Source organism: Scyliorhinus canicula, chromosome 2, assembly GCF_902713615.1.
Source record: "Scyliorhinus canicula chromosome 2, sScyCan1.1, whole genome shotgun sequence".
NCBI classification, from domain to species: Eukaryota; Metazoa; Chordata; class Chondrichthyes; order Carcharhiniformes; family Scyliorhinidae; genus Scyliorhinus; species Scyliorhinus canicula.
Genome location: NC_052147.1, coordinates 267,027,729 through 267,046,189, shown reverse-complemented (window position 1 = coordinate 267,046,189; position 18,461 = coordinate 267,027,729). Strand labels below are relative to the sequence as shown.

Here is an 18,461-nt window from a genome sequence, read left to right as displayed (position 1 = left end):
AATGCACTGAGGCTTTGAAAAGCGACCTCCAAGGAAGTCGCCAGTTTTACCTTTTCCTGCTCCAAAGAAGAGTCAGATTTGACTAAAAATGTTAACTCTGTTTATCTCTCCATGGTTGCTGCCAGATCTGCTGAGATTTTCCAACACTGACTGTTTTTATTTAGTATTTCCAGCATCTACTGTATTTTGCATTCATTATAACAATGCTTTGATGTCAGTTCCCAAAACCCTCTCTGTGCACTGAAATTCTGCTCCTTGCACCCTGAACTATCAGTCACTGGGGAAAGCATTGTCACAGAATCACAGCATGGTTCCAGCACAAAAGGAGACCATTCATAGAATTTACAGTGCAGAAGGGGGCCATTCGGTCCATCGAGTCTGCACCGGCCCCTGGAAAGAGAACCCCACTCAAGCCCATGCCTCCACCCTAATCCCATAACCCAATAACCCCACTTAACCTTTTTTTGACCACTAAGGGCAATTTAGCATGGCCAATCCATCTAACCCGCACATCTTTGGACTGTGGGAAGAAACCGGAGCACCCGGAGGAAACCCAGGCAAAAACAGGGAGAACGTGCAGACCCCGCACAGACGGGGCCCCAAGCCGGGAATCAACCCTTGGGACCCCAGCGCTGTGAAGCAACTGTGCTAACCACTGTGCTACCATGCTGCTCATCGCGTCTGTCCTGGATCTCCAAAAGAACAATTTACCTCATTCCACTCCTTGGATACCTTCCCACAGCCCTGCACCTTCTTCCTTTTGAAATGAAAATCGCTTATTGTCACAACTAGGCTTCAAATGAAGTTACTGTGAAAAGCCCCTAGTCGCCACATTCCGGCACCTGTTTGGGGAGGCTGGTACGGGAATTATGGGGTTATTTTCAGATAATAATCCAATTCTCTCTTCTATACCTCAATTGAAATCTGCCTTCAAGACATTCTCAAGACACCGCATTCCAAGTCCTAAACACTCGTTGCGTGAAAGTCTTTCTCCTCGTCACCATTATTTTGTTTGCCAATTATGTTAAATCTGTGCCCTTTTCCTTCTCAATGCTTCCTTCCACCGATGGGAAGATGTTTTTCTCAATCTACTCCCTCCAGACCCATCATGGTTATTTTATACCTCGATCCTGTTTCTCTTTCACAGATAACAGTGCCACCTGTGGTGTTCTTTGTGGTTATCATACTCAGGATGGATGTCATAGTGTTCATAAAGACCACACAAGCTAAGTTTAATAACAAGACTAACATTTATTACACTACTTAATATACAGCTCAACCACTTCCTCCGATAACAAGCACTAATCTATTAAACTACAGTCTACACTATACTAATACTTGTCTCATGCTCTCTATCTTAAACTGTACTCTGCTCTCTCCTACACTCTCACCCTGAAACCGGACAGTCAGATCTTTTATAGGTCTGTTCCCATCTCCATCTAGTGGTCAATTATGATATTACATTAACTCTTTATATACTCGACATTCTACATAATGTCACCCCCCCCCCCCCCCCCTTTCCAATCGATCTACACAACTGAAGTTCTTCATCCCTGGAACCATTTTCATGAATCGTTTCTGCACTCTCTCCAACACTTTCACATTTTTCTTTGTGTGACACACGGGACTTCAGCTGTACAAGCACTTTTGTGCTCTATGTCTCTATTAATAAAACCTAGGATGCTGTGAGCTAACCACACTCTCAATCTATCCTGCCACCTTTGATAACTTATGCACACCGACACCTTGGTCCTCTGCTCCTTCACTCCCTTTAATTTAGCAATTACACAATGGACATTGTAGCTCATGATGCGATGCATCAGCAAAATAGACATCGGAGCAGCGGGATTCATTCAAAAAGGAAATAGAGAGAGTACAGGGCCAGCATGTTCCCATGATAGTGAAGGGTGGCAGCAAAAGTCCAGGGAACCCTGGATGTCAAGGGATAGATAAGTGTTGGATAAGGGAAAAAAGGGAGGCTTCTGGAAAATAATGAGGGCTCAAAGCAGTGGAAGCCCGAGAGGAATATAGAAAGTGTAGAAGGTTACTTAAGAAAGAAATTAGGAGAGCAAAGAGGGTTCATGAAAAAGCACCGATGGGTAAAACAAAGGAAAATCCAAAGGTGTGTTATAAATATATTAAGGGCAGGAGATTGACCAGGGCAAGAGTAGGGCCCATTAGGAACCAATGTGGCAATTTGCATGTGGAACCAGAAGATATAAGTGAGGTTTTAAATGAGTACTTTGCATCTGTGTTCACGACAGAGAAGGATGTTGTAGGTTTAGAAATCAGGAAGGTGCAATGTGATTTACTTGAATTACTTGACATTGAGAGGGAGGACAATTCAACAGATTTACCAGGCCTAAAAATGGATAAATCCCCGGGGCCCGATGGGATGTATCCCAGGTTGTTGTGGGAGGCAAGGGAGGAGATTGCAGTGGCTCTGACAAAAAAATTCAAAACTTTGGCCATAGGAGAGATGTCAGGAAGTTAATATAGTGTCATTATTCAAGAAGGGAAGTAGGGACTAACCAGGAAATTACAGGCCAGTGAGTAACCTCATTGGTAGGGAATCTACTGGAAAAAATTCTGGGGGACAGAATTAATCTCCACTTGGAGAGGCAAGGATTAATAACAAATAGTCAGCATCTTTTATCAAAGGGATGTTGTGTCTTACCAATCTGGTTGAAATTTTTGAGGAGATGACCAGGTGTGTAGATGAGGGTAGTATGGTTGCTGTAGTCTACATGGACCTTAGTAAGGCTTTTGAAAAGGTGCCACATGGAAGGCTGATGAAGAAGGTAAGAGCCCATGGGATCCAGACCAGTGTGGATCAAAAACTGGCTGAGTGGTAGGAGGCAGAGGGTGATGGTTAACGTTTTTGTGACTGGAAGCCTGTGTCCAGTGATGTTCCGCAGGGATCTGTGAATGATCTGGATGTGAATGTGGGAGGTATGATAAGTAAGTTTGCGGATGCCACAAAAATTGGTGGTGTGTTAAATAGTGAGGAACAAGGCCTTAGGTTTCAGGGTGATATAGACGGGCTGGTTTGATGGGCAGAAGAGTGGCAAATGGTGAAAAGTGTGCGGTGATGCATTTTGGGAGGACTGACAAGGCAATAACTGGTTGGACCCTCGGAGGTACAGAGGAGCAAAGGGATCTTGGTGTGCCGGTTCACAGATCTCTGAAGACAGAAGGACAGGTAGATAAGGTGGTTAAGGAGGCCTATGGGATTCCTGCCTTTATTAACCGAGGCATTGAATATAAGAGTGGGGGGGTTATTTTGGAGCTGTATAAAATGCTGGTTAGGTCCCATCTGGAATACCGTGTACAGTTCTCATCACCACACTGTAGAAAGGAAGTGATTGTACCGGAGAGGGTGCCGAGGAGACTCACCACGTTAATGAAAATATGGAAAGATGTGTCATTTGAAACATGGAAGTCTGGCAATATCTGGTCTGAGAGAAACATGAGAGAATGTAGGGAAAGATCCCACAAAGGGTTAATAGCAGCTGCAAAGAGCAGGATTATAAAATGCAGATTCCTTCTCCCAAACAAACACGCAGGGGTTTTGAATGAAGCTAAAAACAATGGCTCACACCTTCATTGAAAGTAACTATCTTAGTAAGCATCTGGAAAAGCATGGATGAGAGTTTCAGTTGAGCTAAGTGATAAATGTAAACCTTTCAAGTTATAACCAAGTGGATTTTAGCATACAGCTAAAAGCAATGTTTCACACCTTCATTGAAATTAACTCTCTTAGTCAGCAGCTGGAAAGGAAAGGATGAGGTTCAGTTGAATTTGGTGACAATTCTAGGTGTGAAGTTCTGCTGATATCAAGTAAATTAAAGAAAACTGGAGACTATCGGTCTACGAGAAACATAATTTAAAGCCAAAATCAAAGTCAAAATTATGAGCTGGGGACGCAATTGGGAAATAAAACTATAGAAATGACAGGAACCAAACCAAAATTCACACCTCTATTGAAACTAAAGCATTTTTGAATATCACAAAGGAACTTTGAACATCACAAAGGAAACAATGTAATCAGAGACCTGAGAGGTGAGGTCATGTCAAAATAAATACTTAGTTATATTAGAATGTTTAGATCAAAGATAATTTTTACAATCAAAGTGAAATAATAGTTACTTTACAATAAAGTCATAAAAACTTAATAACTGTTAGAAAGAGAATATAAACCTAGAGACCAGGGCAGGAACTACCAGAACCAGAATTCAGAGAGAAGCAGAGAAGGAACAAGAGAATCAAGCAGATTCAGCTTACAGCCAGCTCGGTCATGGGAAAGATAGGGCATAGCAGCCGAGATAAAACAGCTAATACATCTAAGGAAGACTAGAATTTAATGGGGAGGCAGAGTCAGCTCAGAGTCATCTCAGAAATAGCCAGCAGAGCCAGCTCTCATAACTCAGTACATGGGATCGACAAGACATAGCAACCAAGCTCACCAGAGAATACATCTAAAGAAGACCAGACTTTAAAGAAGATTGATTGTCAAGTTGGGCCTGAAGGTCCCTAAACCAACCAGAAGGATCCAGAAGCAAGATCTTTTTACCTTTCTGTAAAGAAAGTGATTGCAGATTTTAAAATAAAAAATATAATAATAAAATAACGTAATTTAACCTGAAACAGTGGTTATTCCTAAGTCTACTTTACTTACTTAGCAATGCGGGACCCAGGATCGATGCTACTAAGTGGTAAGTAGGTGAAATCTTCGGTGAAGGTATGGGTTATACCAGGGGATAACTTGAAAATATAGTTTGACCCGAATAGCACCCACCAAAGCCTGCATCGGAGTCAAGGAGTGAGAATCCCTGTTCACCATTTTGAATGGTGGCCCTTTTTGGTATAGGGGGAATTTTGAGAATAGTGGTGAGTTTTCAACAACAACCAGGATGTTGCTAGGGCTGGTTTGTTTCAGCTATCAAGAGAGACTGGATAGGATGGGATTGGTTTCCCTGGAGCAGAGAAGTCTGAGGGGGACCTGCTTGAGGCGTATAAAATTATATACCCACCCCCAATAACCTCAGGGTCTAAATTTCCACCCCCACAACACCCAACCACAGCACCCCCAACCTTGCCTTGTCTCAGCATCTAAAACCTCCTGTATCCCCCAGTCTAGGGTCTAAACACTCTCCTTCAACCCCTACCCGCACCCCCCCCCCCCCCGCCCATCACAACACCCCAATCTCTGGGTCTAATCTCTCTGTCATCCCACTATCCCCAACCACGTGTCCCCCCCCCACGTTACTCCTGATCTCTGGGCCTCACCACTGAACTCCAAGCCTCGGCGGCTCCTTCTGAACTTCACACAACCCCTCTCCCCACCCCCCCCCCCCCCCACAGGCCCCATCCCAAATCCCAAACCTCCCTACCCCGACGACTCTCTCTGATACAACCACATCCCCAACCCCCAACTTTCCCAACCTAATACTTCTCATTCCGGTCACTATTACTGCTGCACAAACTGGCCGGAAAACTGCAGAAGCCAGCGTTCAACATCACTTCTGGCTCCGTCCGGTCCAAAAACGTGAGATCTCTGGTTTCGGAGGATGGAGGAGAGGAAGGGGGTGGAGGAGACGAAGGAAGAGGAAGAGCAGAGGGTGAGAAAGGAAGGGAAAAGAGGAGGATAACGTGGGGGAGGAGAGAGAAGGGAGGGAGACAATGGAGCAGAGGGGAGTGGAAAGAGGGAGAGGGGAGAGACAGAGAGGGGGAGAACAGAAAGAGTCGGGAGCAGAGGAGATTAGCAGAAGGGAGAGAGAAGAAGGGGTGATCTTATTGCAACATATTAGATGCTGAGGGGCTTGGCAAGGTAGATGCTGACAGAATGCTTTCCTTCATGGGGGAATCTACAAATAGAAGACATAGTTTCAAAATAAGTTGTCTCCCATTTAAGATGGAGATGAGGAAGAATTTCTTCACTCAGAGATGCTAATGTCTAAAATGCTCTTCCCCAGCGAACAGTGGAAGTTAAATCATTGCATATGCTCAAGGCTGAGTTACACATATTTTTGATTGGCAAGGCAGTCACGGATTACATAATCTCGGTTGGTGTTTCAGTGCATTAGTGTGGGAGTGTTGTATTTTGGATGAGATGCTGAATCAAAGTCCTTCCTGCCACTGAAAGTAGATACCAATACGGCATAAGATGCAGCAAGCAGTGAGGTGTCTTGGCCAGCATTTATCTTCCAACTAAAACATATTAACTGCTCACTTTCCCACTTTGTGAGACATCGAGGTAACAAGGAAGTTAGACAAAGGAGAACCAGTGGACGTGATTTATTTAGATTTCCAGAAGGCCTTTGACAAGGTGCCGCATAGGAGACTGTTAAATAAGTTAAGAGCTCATGGTGTTAAGGGTAATATCCTGTCATGGATAGAGGATTGGCTGACTGGCAGAAGGCAGAGAGTGGGGAAAAAGGGGTCTTTTTTCAGGATGGCAGCCGATGACTAGTGGTGTGTCTCAGGGGTCTGTGCTGGGACCACAACTTTTTACAATATACATTAATGATCTGGAAGAAGGTACTGAAGGCACTGTTGCTAGGAAAACTAGAACCAGAGGACACCATCTCAGATTAAAGGGACGATCCTTTAAAACAGAGATGAGGAGGAATTTCTTCAGCCAGTGGGTGGTGAATCTGTGGAACTCTTTGCCGCAGAAGGCTGTGGAGGCCAATTCACTGAGTGTCTTTAAGACAGAGATAGATAGGTTCTTGATTAATAGGGGGATCAGGGGTTATGGGGAGAAGGCAGGAAAATGGGGATGAGAAAATATCAGCCATGATTGAATGGCGGAGCAAACTCGATGGGGCAAGTGGCTTAATTCTGCTCCTATGTCTTATGGTCGTATTGCTACCTATTTGCCTACATTTCAACAGAAACTACACTTCTAACGTAATAGATTGGCTAAGGAGCATCTTGGGACATTCTGATGGCACAAATATAAGTCTTGTTCTTTCTGACATCGGAGAGAAATAATTTGTGCAAAAATACAGGAGAGGAAAGAAACTGAAAAATATCCTTCAGTCATTTTAAGAGAAGAAACCAAGGAAATGGAGATTGATTTATTGGAACAAAGAGAGCTAGGAGATTGTGGTGATTATCCCTTTACGGGAAACACTTTACCCAGTGTCTGCGTGGGTTTCTTCCGGGTGCTCCGGTTTCCTCCCACAGTCCAAAGATGTGCAGGTTAGATGGATTGGCCATGTTAAATGTCCCCTTAATGTCCAGGAATTTGCCGGTTTGGTGGGGTTACAGGGATAGAGTGGGGTGGTGGGATGCTCTTTCAGAAGGTTGCTGCAGACACGATGTGCCGAATGGTCTCCTACTGCACTGTATGAAATCTCCTCAGGGCATTGATTTTTTTTTTCAAAAAATATACTTTATTCATAAAATTTATCATAAACTTTACAGAACATTTCAAATTGTCTTGTCTGTACATTTCCATCTGAGTTACATTCATTTGTCTTTCTTCAATTCAATTGGGATAACGTTACACACGTATCCTACTTTAAGTTACAGTTCTTTCTTAATTATTTACATTGCATTGTTTCTTTCATACATTGTGGTATTGAAGATCCGGACCGAGGGGCTTTACACTGTTGCCAATCCCTCGGTGTACAGTTGCTGGTAAGACCTTACACAGTGGTCTTTCCCCATTGCGCCTTGGCGGCAGCTGCCCCAAGCTTGAGTGCGTCCCTCAGCATGTAGTCCTGGACCTTGGAATGTGCCAGTCTGCAACACTCAGTCGAGGACAATTCTTTGCACTGGAGGATCAGCAAGTTTCGGGCAGGCCAAAGAGCGTCTTTCACCGAGTTGATGACCTTCCAGCAGCAGTTGATATTTGTCTCGGTGTGTGTCCCTGGAAACAGTCCGTAGAGCACAGAGTCCTGTGTTACTGAGCTGCTTGGGATGAACCTTGACAGATACCACTGCATCTTTCTCCAGACCTTCTTTGCAAAGGCACATTCCACAAGGAGGTGTGTGACCGTCTCATCTCCCCCACAGCCACTCTGAAGGCAGCGTGCAACGGTGCTGAGCCTTCGGGTGTACATGAAGAATCTGACAGGGAGGGCCCTTCTCACCACCAGCCAAGCTAGGTCTTGGTGCTTGTTTGAAAGTTCTGGTGATGAGGCGTTCTGCCAGATGACTCTGACAGTCTGCTCATGGAACCATCCAACGTCCCCCACAGTCTCCTTTTCCCTGAGAGCCTCGAGGACATTACATGCTGACCACTGCTTAATTGCTTTGTGGTCAAAGGTGTTTTTCTTCAAAAACGTTTCCACAAAGGACAGGTGGTACGGCACGGTCCAACTGCTTGGAGCGTTCCGCGGCAATGAGGCCAAGCCCATCCTTCGTAACACAGGTAGACAGGTAGAACCTCAGTATGTAGTGACACTTGGTGTTTGCATACTCAGGGTCTACGCACAGCTTGATGCAGCTGCACACAAAGGTGGCCATCAGGATGAGGGTGGCGTTGGTTACGTTCCTCCCTCCTTTTTCTAGAGGCTTGTACATTATGTCTCTTCGGACCCGGTCCATCTTGGATCTCCAAATGAATTTGAAGATGGCCCGGGTGACTGCTGCGGCGTAGGTCCGAGTGAATGGCCAGACCTGCGCCACGTACAGTAACACCGAGAGTACCTCACACCTGATGACCAGAGTTTTGCCCGCAATGGAGAGGGAGCCTCCTCAGGACATTGATGATAATGCTAATGCAGTGATGGTAATGCCATTGAATGTCAAGGGGAGATGGTTAGATTCTCTCTTGTCATTGCCTGGCACTTACATGACGCTAATGCTGCTTAATAAAATTAGCTCTTAAAACATATTTTACCATAACATCTCCCACGAGGTGCCCTCCAGTACATTTATTCACTTATTAACCCTACTTTACAAAAATGTTTATTCATTGGCTCGACAAACAAATGGTATATGGATTTTACCTTACAAAGATGGCCGCTCATTGATCGACCCTCTAGTTCGCCGGCCCCGGACCTTACAAAGATGGCCGCTCATTGATCGACACTCTCGTTCGCCGGCCCCGGACCTTACAAAGATGGCCGCTCATTGATTGACCCTCTCCTTCGTCGGCCCCGGACCTTATAAAGATGGCCGTTCATTGATCGACGCTCTCCGGCCCTGGACCTTACAAAGATGGCGGCGCCCGCGGCCTCGTTCGTTTCAGAGCCTGGGGATCACGTGTTCCGGAATCCTGCCGTATTCCGGATCCTGCGGTTGTCGTAAAGCGGCGTCCGCCTCTTCCTGTGGTTTCCTGGAGCCGGAGGTAAAGATGGAGAGCAAGTTGGCGTCAGGGGGAGTGGGGAGTGGGTGAAAACGTGCGTAGTGATCAGTTTGTTTGATAGGTAGTGTGGTGAGTCGGCGCCGGTCTCTGGGTGTTTGGGGGCTGGGGGGATAGGGCTCAGGCTGAGCTGCTGACTCGGCCCCGGGAATCCAACCCCAGCCTCGGGGCGGGTTTTGCTCCACCTGCTGCTGCTCGTTTTAAAACAAGAAACTTCTCCATTCACTAATACATGTTTGCAAGGTGGTCATGGAGGGGATGGGGCTGCAGTTCAATGCAGATCCACCCTAAAGGGTCTCCATTACTCCAGCAGGACAGACTGGGCTTGAGGTTAGCGCCAGGCCTCCTTCCATGACACCCTCCACCTCTACCACCCACAAGGGCAGCAGATGTCTGGGAACACCACCAACTTCAGTTCCCCTCCACACCACACACCATCCATGGGTGACCGACTCCTGGTGAACATTTGAAGGGCTTCGTTGTTGGCAGCTCAAAAGCTGCAAGAGGGTGAGGGTGCTGTGGAAGCTGGAAGGGATGGTGGGGAAAGTGAACATGTATCAGTTTTTGGTGTCAAGCTGCTGGGAGGGAGATTGCATTACATGCACAAATTGCAAACTGTCCTTGGTGGAGGCAACTTGAGGTGAACTGAGCAAATAAGGGACAATCCTGTATTTTACAGAATCATTTGTCACCCTGCACCATTCTGATTTGGAACTATGTTGCTGATCCTTTTGTGTCATTGGGCCAGAATCGTGGAACTGCCTTAACAGCACTGAGGGTGTACCTACACCAAATGGCATGGTACACAGTGGTTAGCACTTGCTTCACAACGCTAGGGACCCGGATACGATTCCCAGCTTGGGTCACTGTCTATGTGGAGTCTCCACGTTCTCCCTGTGGCTGTGTGGGTATCGTCCGGATGCTCCGGTTTCTTCCCAAAGTCGAACGATGTGCAGGTTAGGTGGATTGGTCATGCTAAATTGCCCTGTAGTGTCCAAACGTTAGGTGGGGTGCTGGGTTACAAGGATAGGGTGGAGGTGTGGGCTTAGGTAGGGTGCTCTTTCAGGGACTGGTGTAGACTCGATGGGCCATAATAATAATCGTTTATTGTCACAATGAAAATGAAATGAAATGAAAATGAAGCCCACACGTGGGCTTCAATGAAGTTACTGTGAAAAGCCCCTAGTTGCCACATTCCGGCGCCTGTGGCTGGTTTCTGCACTGTCCATTGTATTATGTGGACTGCAATGGTTAATAAAGGCAGTTCACCGGCAATTAGGGATGGGCAATAAACGCTGGCCTTGTCAGTGACCCCAGGCCTCTTGAGACAGTAATTTTAAAAATATATATTGAAGGGTGATAGAATATACAATGCAGAAGGTGGCCATTCGGTCCATCGAGCATGCATCGACCCATTTTAAGCCCTCACTTCCATCCTACCCCTGTAACCCATTAACCCCTCCTATCCTTTTTGGACACTAAAGGCAATTTAGCATGTCCAATCCACGTAACCTGCACGTCTTTGGACTGTGGGAGGAAACCGGAGCACCCGGTGGAAACCCACGTAGAAACTGAGAATGTGCAAACTCCGCACAGACAATGCCCCAGAGGACAATGCTAACCACTGTGATACTGTGCTGCCCAAAATAATCTGATTGAGCTGTTTCAAATGTTTAAGGTAGATATGGAGGTATTTCCTCTGGTGAAGAAATTAAAAGCAATGGATATAAGAACTAGGAGCAGGAGTAGGCCATCTGGCCCCTCGAGCCTGCTCCGCCATTCAATGAGATCATGGCTGATCTTTTGTGGACTCAGCTCCACTTTCCAGCCCGAACATAACCCTTAATCCCTTTATTCTTCAAAAAATTATCTATCTTTACCTTAAAAACATTTAATGAAGGAACCTCAACTACTTCACTGGGCAAGGAATTCCATAGATTCACAACCCTTTGGGTGAAGAAGTTCCTCCTAAACTCAGCCTCAAAATAAGGGGAAGTAGATTTAGGACTATGTCCCCTAGTTCTGCTTTCACCCGCCAGTGGAGACAACCTGCCTGCATCTATCCTATCTATTCCCTTCATAATTTTAAATGTTTCTATAAGATCCCCCCTCGCCCTTCTAAATTCCAACGAGTACAGTCCCAGTCTACTCAACCTCTCCTCGTAATCCAACCCCTTCAGCTCTGGGATTAACCTAGTGAACCTCCTCTGCACACCCTCCAGTGCCAGTACGTCCTTTCTCAAGTAAGGAGACCAAAACTGAACACAATACTCCAGGTGTGGCCTCACTAACACCTTATAGAATTGCAACATAACCTCCCTAGTCTTAAACTCCATCCCTCTAGCAATGAAGGACACAATTCCATTTGCCTTCTTAATCACCTGTAAACCAACTTTCTGTGACTCGTGCACTAGCACGCCCAGGTCTCTTTGCACAGCATTAATGTTTTAATATTTTATTGTTTAAATAATAATGCCGTTTGCTGTTATTCCTACCAAACTGGATAACCTCACATTTGTCAACATTGTATTCCATCTGCCAGACCCTAGCCCATTCACTTAACCTATCCAAATCCCTCTGCAGACTTCCAGTATCCTCTGCACTTTTCGCTTTACCACTCATCTTAGTGTCATCTGCAAACTTGGACACATTGCCCTTGGTCCCCAACTCCAAATCATCTATGTAAATTGTGAACAATTGTGGGCCCAACACGGATCCCTGAGGGACACCACTAGCTACTGATTGCCAACCAGAGAAACACCCATTTATCCCAACTCTTTGCTTTCTATTAATTAACCAATCCTCTATCCATGCTACTACTTTACCCTTAATGCCGTGCATCTTTATCTTATGCAGCAACCTTTTGTGTGGCACCTTGTCAAAGGCTTTCTGGAAATCCAGATATACCACATCCATCGGCTCCCCGTTATCTACTGCACTGGTAATGTCCTCAAAAAATTCCACTAAATTAGTTAGGCATGACCTGCCCTTTACAAACCCATGCTGCGTCTGCCCAATGGGACAATTTCTATCCAGATGCCTCGCAATTTCTTCCTTGATGATAGATTCCAGCATCTTCCCTACTACCGAAGTTAAGCTCACTGGCCTATAATTTCCTCCTATCTGCCTACCTCCTTTTTTAAACATTGGTGTCACTTTGGAAATTTCCAATCCACCGGGACCACCCCAGAGTCTAGTGAATTTTGGTAAATCACCACTCGTGAATCTGCAATTTCCCTAACCATCTCTTTTAGCACTCTGCGATGCATTCCATCAGGACCAGGAGACTTGTCTACCTTTAGCCCCATTAGCTTGCCCATCACTACCTCCTTAATGATAACAATCCTCTCAAAGTCCTCACCTGTCATAGCCTCATTCCTATCAGTCACTGGCATGTTATTTGTGTCTTCCACTGTGAAGACCGACCCAAAAAACCTGTTCAGTTCCTCAGCCATTTCCTCATCTCCCATTATTAAAACTCTTTAAGTGTGAGACTGTTTCAGAAAGAAATCTGGAACACCCACATCCCATGAAAAGAAAAAAGGACATGATGGGCTGAATGGCCTACCTCTGTGCTGTAACGTTCTGCATTCATCTAAAGCACAAGTGGACCCTGCCATGTTACGTTTGTTCCTTATGAAGCTTTAATCAAGGGAAGCAGAGCTTTGTATACTGGTGACAACAATAACTTTTATTTATGTCGTGGCTTAAGTGTAATGATAGATCCCAAAGATCATCACCAAGCCACATAACAGACATGGCTAAATTACAAAACGCTTTGTTAAAAGGGGTAAGTTTTAAGGAATATTTTGAGTGGCAGCGAATGTTAGGGTGGAAATTCAGCTCCTCGGCCATTTAAAGCATTACCGTAAGTGGTAGAGCGATTCAAATTGGGGACACACGAGGCTAGAATTACATAAGCACAGGGGGCAGGAGTAGTTGTGGGATTGGAGAAGATTAGAGATGGGCGGCACAGTTGCACAGTGGTTAGCACTGTTGCTTCACAGTACCGGAGTCCTGGGTTCAATTCCCTCTTGGGTCACTGTCTGCGGAGTCTGCACGTCCTCCCCCTGTGTGCGTGGGTTTCCTCCGGGTGCTCCGGTTTCCTCCCACAGTCCAAAGACCAGCCTCCCCGGACAGGCGCCGGAATGTGGCGACTAGGGGCTTTTCACAGTAACTTCATTGAAGCCTACTCGTGACAATAAGCGATTTTCATTTTTTCATTTCATGTGCGGGTTAGGTGGATTGGCCATGCTAAATTGCCCGTAGTGTCCTAATAAAAGTAAGGTTAAGGGGGGGGTTGTTGGGTTACGGGTATAGGGTGGATACGTGGGTTGAGTAGGATGATCATGGCTCGGCACAACATTGAGGGCCGAAGGGCCTGTTCTGTGCTGTACTGTTCTATGTTCTCCCTGTGTCTGTGTGGGTTTCCTCACACAAATCCCGAAAGACGTGCTGTTAGGTGAATTGGACATTCTGAATTCTCCCTCTGTGTACCCGACCAGGTGCCAGAATGTGGCGACTAGGGGCTTTTCGCAGTAACTTCATTGCGGTGTTAATGTAAGCCGACTTGTGACAATAATAAAGATTATTATTATAACATGGCGAATCAGTGCCTACCTGTTTGTGGAAGTGGAACTGCCGTTATACTTTTCATTTTTCTCTACATCAGACAAATTGAAAGCAGGAGTAGACCATTCATCCCCGATCCATCATTTGATAAGATCATGGCTGATCTGATTGTTGTTCATCTCTTCTTTCCCATCTTCCCCTGTAACTTTAGATTATTGATTGACAGGGCAGAGGATCTAACTCCCCCTCAAAAAGATTCAGTGACCTTCCCTCACTGCTCCCTGCGGAGGAGAATACCACAGACTAACAATCTTATGAAAGAAAAAAAGATTTTCCCTACCAATCATAGAAAGTTGATGGCACAAAAAGAGACCGCTTGGCCCATCTTGTCTGCATCGGCCAAAGAAATGAACCACTCGGCTGAAATCACACATTCCAGCATTTGGTCAGTAGCCGTTTAGGGTACACACATGAGGTGCACATCCAGACACCTTTTGTCTCAGTCTTAAATGGGAGACCCCTTAATTTTAAACTCTGTCTCTAGTTCTAGTTCCCCATAAGAGGAAACTTCCTCTCCAGTATCTTGAATAAGTAATAGTGTGCGCCATCTTGTTTAATAGTAAATTTTAAAAAGGCAGTAGCTAAGGACCTGCCAGAAATGTGCCTCCACTGCTAATCGCTCCCAGCTTTTTTTTTACTGATGCTGTAGTGCAAATTAACTTGAATTAAGAGTCAGATTGAAAATCATACAGGTTGGAAATCATGTTTGTAGATGACAGGAAAGTGTTACTTTGGAATGACTTTGTTTCTTTCCCCTAGTGTAATGGTTTTAGATTTTTAATTTTTTAGTTAAATTATTTGGTTTGTTCACCTGCCCATGTCTAAATATGATATTGTCTCTTACAGATAAACAAGTTCCTACATACAGTTGGGGGATGGCGAGTCAGTTTGTTAGGAAACTTGCTGTATTTGCCAGCAAGCATCGAATAAAGTTGCTGGCTGTTTCCTGTGGAGGGTTGTTTGTTGCCAATGCCTTCTGCCATGTTTTCCCCCAGCGGACATACGGAAAGTTGTACCAAGCTTGGTCAAGAGGGGTCCCTGCTCAACTCTCGGACAAATTGCAGAATACTTTTCAGGAGGTGCTTAAAGATGTTGGGGTGGACTCAGCTCCAAATTACGCAGCGTTCTCTGCCTTCAGCTTTCAGCCAGTGAGTGCGGGTGTTCCTTGGCTACCAGCTGGTTCCATCGTTGGCATCCCTGCCAATTTCAATAGCTCAGATAACGAAGGGAAAGGGATAACCAATCGAATTGTCATGATCAATGGCAGAGACGTCAAGTGGGACAGTGAGGTTGGAAAAGCCCTCCGAGAATCCCTCACCTTCTCCTCTGATGCACAGAAGTTTGCCATTGCGAGAGAGATTATATATTTACAGAGCAACAGCCCCATCATTCATTCACTGGTGGGATCAGCCTGTTTGGCGGGCACGTATCTGACTGGAGTGGCAGCAAAACAAGCCCTTGGCCTTTACTCTGGCCCTTTAATGTTACGTGGCTTTTATAACCTGGCTGTAGCAGCAATGGGACTTGTGGGTTATTTTCTTCTTTCCGATGCAGTTAGTCACTGGCTTGACTACAGATCGGACCGCCGGACAGCTACAATATCAAAGAACTATGCAGAAGGAGGTATTGAGTTTTATGATAAAGTGCTTGCACGGAATAAAACGTTTCGTTCTCTCCTGGGCAAAAAAGGAGTGGAAATGTATGCAACCAATGGAAACCTGTTCCCAAAGCATTGGTTCAGACTAAAACATGCTCCATACACCTCCAGGAAAGAGATGATTGAAAATACTCTGAAGGATTGCTGGATGTAAACTAATGGCTGGCACCCCATCCACCAAATTAAACATGAACTTTCTCCACCAGCTATGTACGGTGGCAGCACCGTGCACCATGTAAAAGATGCACTGCAGCAATTCATCAAAGTTCCTTCAATGGCACCTTGCAGACCTGCGGTCTCTACCTAGAAGGACAAAGGCAGGAGATGCATGGGAACACAATCGCCTGCAAGTTCCTCTCCAGGCCACACACCGCCCTGACTTGGATCTTTGTCGCCATTTTTGCACTGTAGGTGTACCTGCGCCAGATGTAAAGCAGCGGTTCAACAGGTGGTTCAAACCACCTCGAGGGCAGTTAGATGATAGGCAACAAATGCTGGCCTTGCCAGCGACGCCCACCACCCGTGAAAGGAAAAATGATCTGATGGTATTTATTTGTATGTTATCATGTGTCAGTGAATTCTCTTCAATTTCATTTTACGGGTTTCTGCGTTCCTCTGAACCAGTTTTCCTTTCTCCAATTCTTGTTTTCACAGCTCTCCTATAGAGGGAGTAGCCTAACGTCCCAAAAATTAATTTTGTGGTCAGTGTTGCCAGTACAGTGATTAATAATGTTGGATTCCCTGGGTTTTGCCACTTGATGTCTACTGCATTCACTTTTATAGCATCGCAATGCCGGGGACCCGGATTCAATTCCAGCCTTGGTTGAATGTGGAATTTGCACATTCTTCCCGTGTCTGCTCTGGTTTCCTCTCACAGTCCAAAGATGTGCCGGTTACGTGATTATGGAAATAGGGCAGGGGAGTGGGCCTAGATGAGGTGCTCTTTCGGTTGCGGCGGGGGGGGGGGGGGGGGGGGGGGGGTAGGTGCTGACTCAATGGGCCGAATGGCCTGCACTGTACGGTTTCGATGACAAGCCGGTATTCTGGAGTTTTTCTTTGCCTTTTTGATGATCAAGAATAAATTTGGGCTTCAATTTTTCTCAAGTTATTAAATCCATGAGCGTGATGATTTTGCATGGTCTGCTGGAAGATGTAGATTTAAATCCGTCAGTAACCTTTTCTTCATGTCGCCTTACATTGACTAGTAAGGAAACATATTTGTTGGAGGTGTTGACAAATAGCAGTTCGAACAGAAATTGCGAATTAAGCATTCATACAATCATAGAATCTCTACAGTACAGAAAGAGGCCACTTGGCCCATCGAGTCTGCACCAACCCTCTGCAAGAGCACCCTACCTAGGCCCAATCCCTCACCCTAACCCCATAATCCCACCTAGGGACAATTTAGCGTAGCCAGTCCACGTTACTGAACCACGCAGACACGGGAAGAAGGCGCAAATGCCACACAGACAATTGCCCGACGTCGGAATCAAACCCGGATCCCTGGCATTGTGAGGCAGCAGTGTTAACTGCTGTGCCACCATGCCGCATGAGTAAAAACGCTTGATGACTAAAATGAATTTGAATGCCGGTCTTAATTGATGGTCAACTCTTGAACTTGCCAAGCAGGGTGAATTTCAGCAGTCTGATTACCAGAGCGGGAAAATCCTATCCAAGAAGGTTCTCCATCCATATTGATGAAATAACGAGAGTGGAGAGAGGCATGATGTGTGTGAATGGACTACCTCTTTCTCAGTATCAGAAATACAGCAGCATCATGGATTTGGGTAATTAATGGGGGTGGGAACATTATGAAGCATTAACTTTCACTCTTTTCCATGACATTTCATATTTAAGACCATTATGAAATGAAATCAAACCATGCACATGGATCAGGAGTGAAAATAAACCGATTGTTAGTTACCCCAAAGTTTAATTCGTGCAAATATATTGCAAATAATAAGTGTTCACGTTAAATTATGACCAGTGTATAAGTGCCAGCTGAGTGTTAGGAGGCTGAACGGACTTCGAGTTTTTTTTTTTGCAGGTGCCAACAAGGCATGTTTTAATACCTCTGCTGTCTGATAATGTACAAGAAGTGCTTCCAACTTTGATTTCCTACCTTGAGTTCTCATTGTGCCGAATGGTGCATTTCACCGGCATGTGAGCATATCATTCACTGAAGGTGCTACACTCCACAGTTAAAATATTGGTAATGCAATACAGGTTGAGCACCCCTTATCCGGAATGCTTTGGGCCTGGTGGCAATCCGATTTAGGAATATAATGTGCATCTGCTGCGTGTTGGGAATTGTGCATGTATGGTGCATTGGAAACTACGTATGTGCAGGCGTTAGGACCTGCGCATCGCCCGGGGACCCGTGACATCACGTCGGTACTGCCGCTCAAAAAGTGCAGATTTCACAGAATCTTTCAGTTTTTGGAATTTCGGATAAGAGATGCTCAAGCTGTATTTGCATTCTGCCTGAACAATCTGTATTCCCAAAAGCGAAATGTTAGGAATTTTGTGCTGCTTCCGTGAGGCCGGCTCTTTCTCTTGTTGCACTCTTTATTTGCTTAAATTAAGACTGGCTAACTTCCATAACTTATATGCTGTCTGCAATAATTTGTACAAAATAAAGAATTCTTCCAACGTTCTGGGCTGTATTAGATCCCATGTTTCATTGAAAGGTTATTGCATTTGGCCACCAAAACCTGTAGAAAACTAATTAATTGCACTTGCAAGATGAGTAGGTCTTTAATTAAACCTACACACATGTTTTGCCAAGGCACAGCTGCTGGTATGTATTCATCATTTGGAAACAATAGCTAAAGCATTGCAAACTGGAAGGTG

General features: G+C 45.3%; 1 protein-coding gene across 3 annotated transcripts in view; it reads left to right on the top strand.

Annotated features, from left to right (window-relative positions):
• The window catches only part of tmem177 (transmembrane protein 177), a 48,006-nt gene extending 31,483 nt beyond the window's left edge, over positions 1–16,523 (top strand). Inside the window, exons 1-2 of one of the 3 annotated variants that reach the window (XM_038790056.1) lie at positions 9,180–9,304; positions 14,798–16,523. In XM_038790056.1, coding sequence (XP_038645984.1) covers positions 14,827–15,762 — 936 coding nt within the window. In that variant the 5' untranslated portion in view covers positions 9,180–9,304; positions 14,798–14,826 and the 3' untranslated portion in view covers positions 15,763–16,523. Of the gene's footprint in view, positions 1–9,179; positions 9,357–14,797 lie in introns of those variants that run through there. The other 2 variants (XM_038790057.1, XM_038790058.1) reach the window with 2 other exon arrangements.
• Positions 16,524–18,461: the final 1,938 nt, after the last annotated feature.